The following is a 1,250-nucleotide window of genomic DNA, read 5'->3' as shown; positions in this document are numbered from 1 at the left end:
TTTTAGCAAGCCAAATCCTTTTCTATTAAAACAAGCTTAAGCAGAATAGTTTTGATAGTATCATTTAAGTCAGTCTTTTTAGCAGTAACACTCCATTTATGTAAATCAAGTTGAGAGTGATCATCTGATTTTTCTTTTCCTCCAGGAAAACGAATGTATGAGAATTAAAATCCTAGGTGACTGCTATTACTGTGTTTCTGGACTACCTATTTCTCTTCAAAATCATGCCAAGAATTGTGTGAAAATGGGACTGGACATGTGTGAAGCCATTAAGTAAGTGTTGTGGTTTTATTAGATGAACAATATTCTGTCTCCCTCTACCTGTAGCTGCTGGTTGAAACATTCAGACCTGCCATAGTTTGCATGTTTCAGTACAAGGTCTAACGTGATAATCTTGGTCTTGGCCTCAGCAAAGAAAAATGTTGGGTTATGCCAGTCTATTCTGTCACTGCCCTACAAAGATGATTAAGAAATTGGAGCATCTCTCATAAGAAGAGACTGAGAGAACTAAGACTGTTCCTTAGAAGTGAAGGCTCGGGGGGAAGTTATCAAAACATGTAAGGGCTTGAAAGGAAGATATTTAAAGGAAATGGATCAGGCTTTTTCAGTGGCACCCAGTGTCAAAATAGAGGCAGTGGGTGTACACTGTAACACAAGAGGTTCCTTCTGAACCTCTAGAAATACTTATTTAATTTGCAGGTGGCTGATCACTGCCACAGGTTGCCCAGAGAGACTCCTTTATGGGAAAAATAATTGAAATCCAGCTGGTACAGCCCCGAGCAACCTGTTCTAATTGGACTTGTTTTGAGAAGGATTTGGACTAGACAGTCTCCAGAGGTTCTTTTTGATCTCAACTAGTCTGTGATTCTGTCATGATAAGGTGGTAAATATAAACGTCACTTATTTGGGAAGCCCTGCTTTTCACAGTCATGATGCTGCCACCCACCTGTTAGTCAAATGGCTCTCTTCAAGACCTGAGCTCCTGATTTGTAAGCTTGGAATTGTGCTGATCAGGAGTGGTTGCCACTCTACAGAAAAAATGTTGTTAAGATGCCTCAAGCACTTAGCCTGCAGAGTGATATTGAACATGTATACTGAAAACATCTTTAACAAGTTTGTAGACCTTGGGCTGAGAAGTATACCTTCCATTTTGTTGTATAAGCAATAAGATGTGCATGTCTTAGTAGACTTGAGGTTTAGGTTTAGTTTCAACTTCTCTGTAATTAACTTTTTTAGAAGACTTTATATAT

General features: G+C 38.9%; 1 protein-coding gene across 1 annotated transcript in view; it reads left to right on the top strand.

Annotated features, from left to right (window-relative positions):
• The window catches only part of ADCY2 (adenylate cyclase 2), a 193,904-nt gene that overhangs the window by 112,047 nt on the left and 80,607 nt on the right, over positions 1–1,250 (top strand). Inside the window, exon 7 of the mRNA XM_031552698.1 lies at positions 146–273. Coding sequence (XP_031408558.1) covers positions 146–273 — 128 coding nt within the window. The remainder of the gene's footprint in view (positions 1–145; positions 274–1,250) is intronic.

The sequence above is a fragment of the Meleagris gallopavo genome, chromosome 3 (assembly GCF_000146605.3).
Source record: "Meleagris gallopavo isolate NT-WF06-2002-E0010 breed Aviagen turkey brand Nicholas breeding stock chromosome 3, Turkey_5.1, whole genome shotgun sequence".
Lineage (NCBI taxonomy): Eukaryota > Metazoa > Chordata > Aves > Galliformes > Phasianidae > Meleagris > Meleagris gallopavo.
Note: the sequence above shows the minus strand (reverse complement) of the source record. Positions and strands in the feature narration are given on the sequence as shown.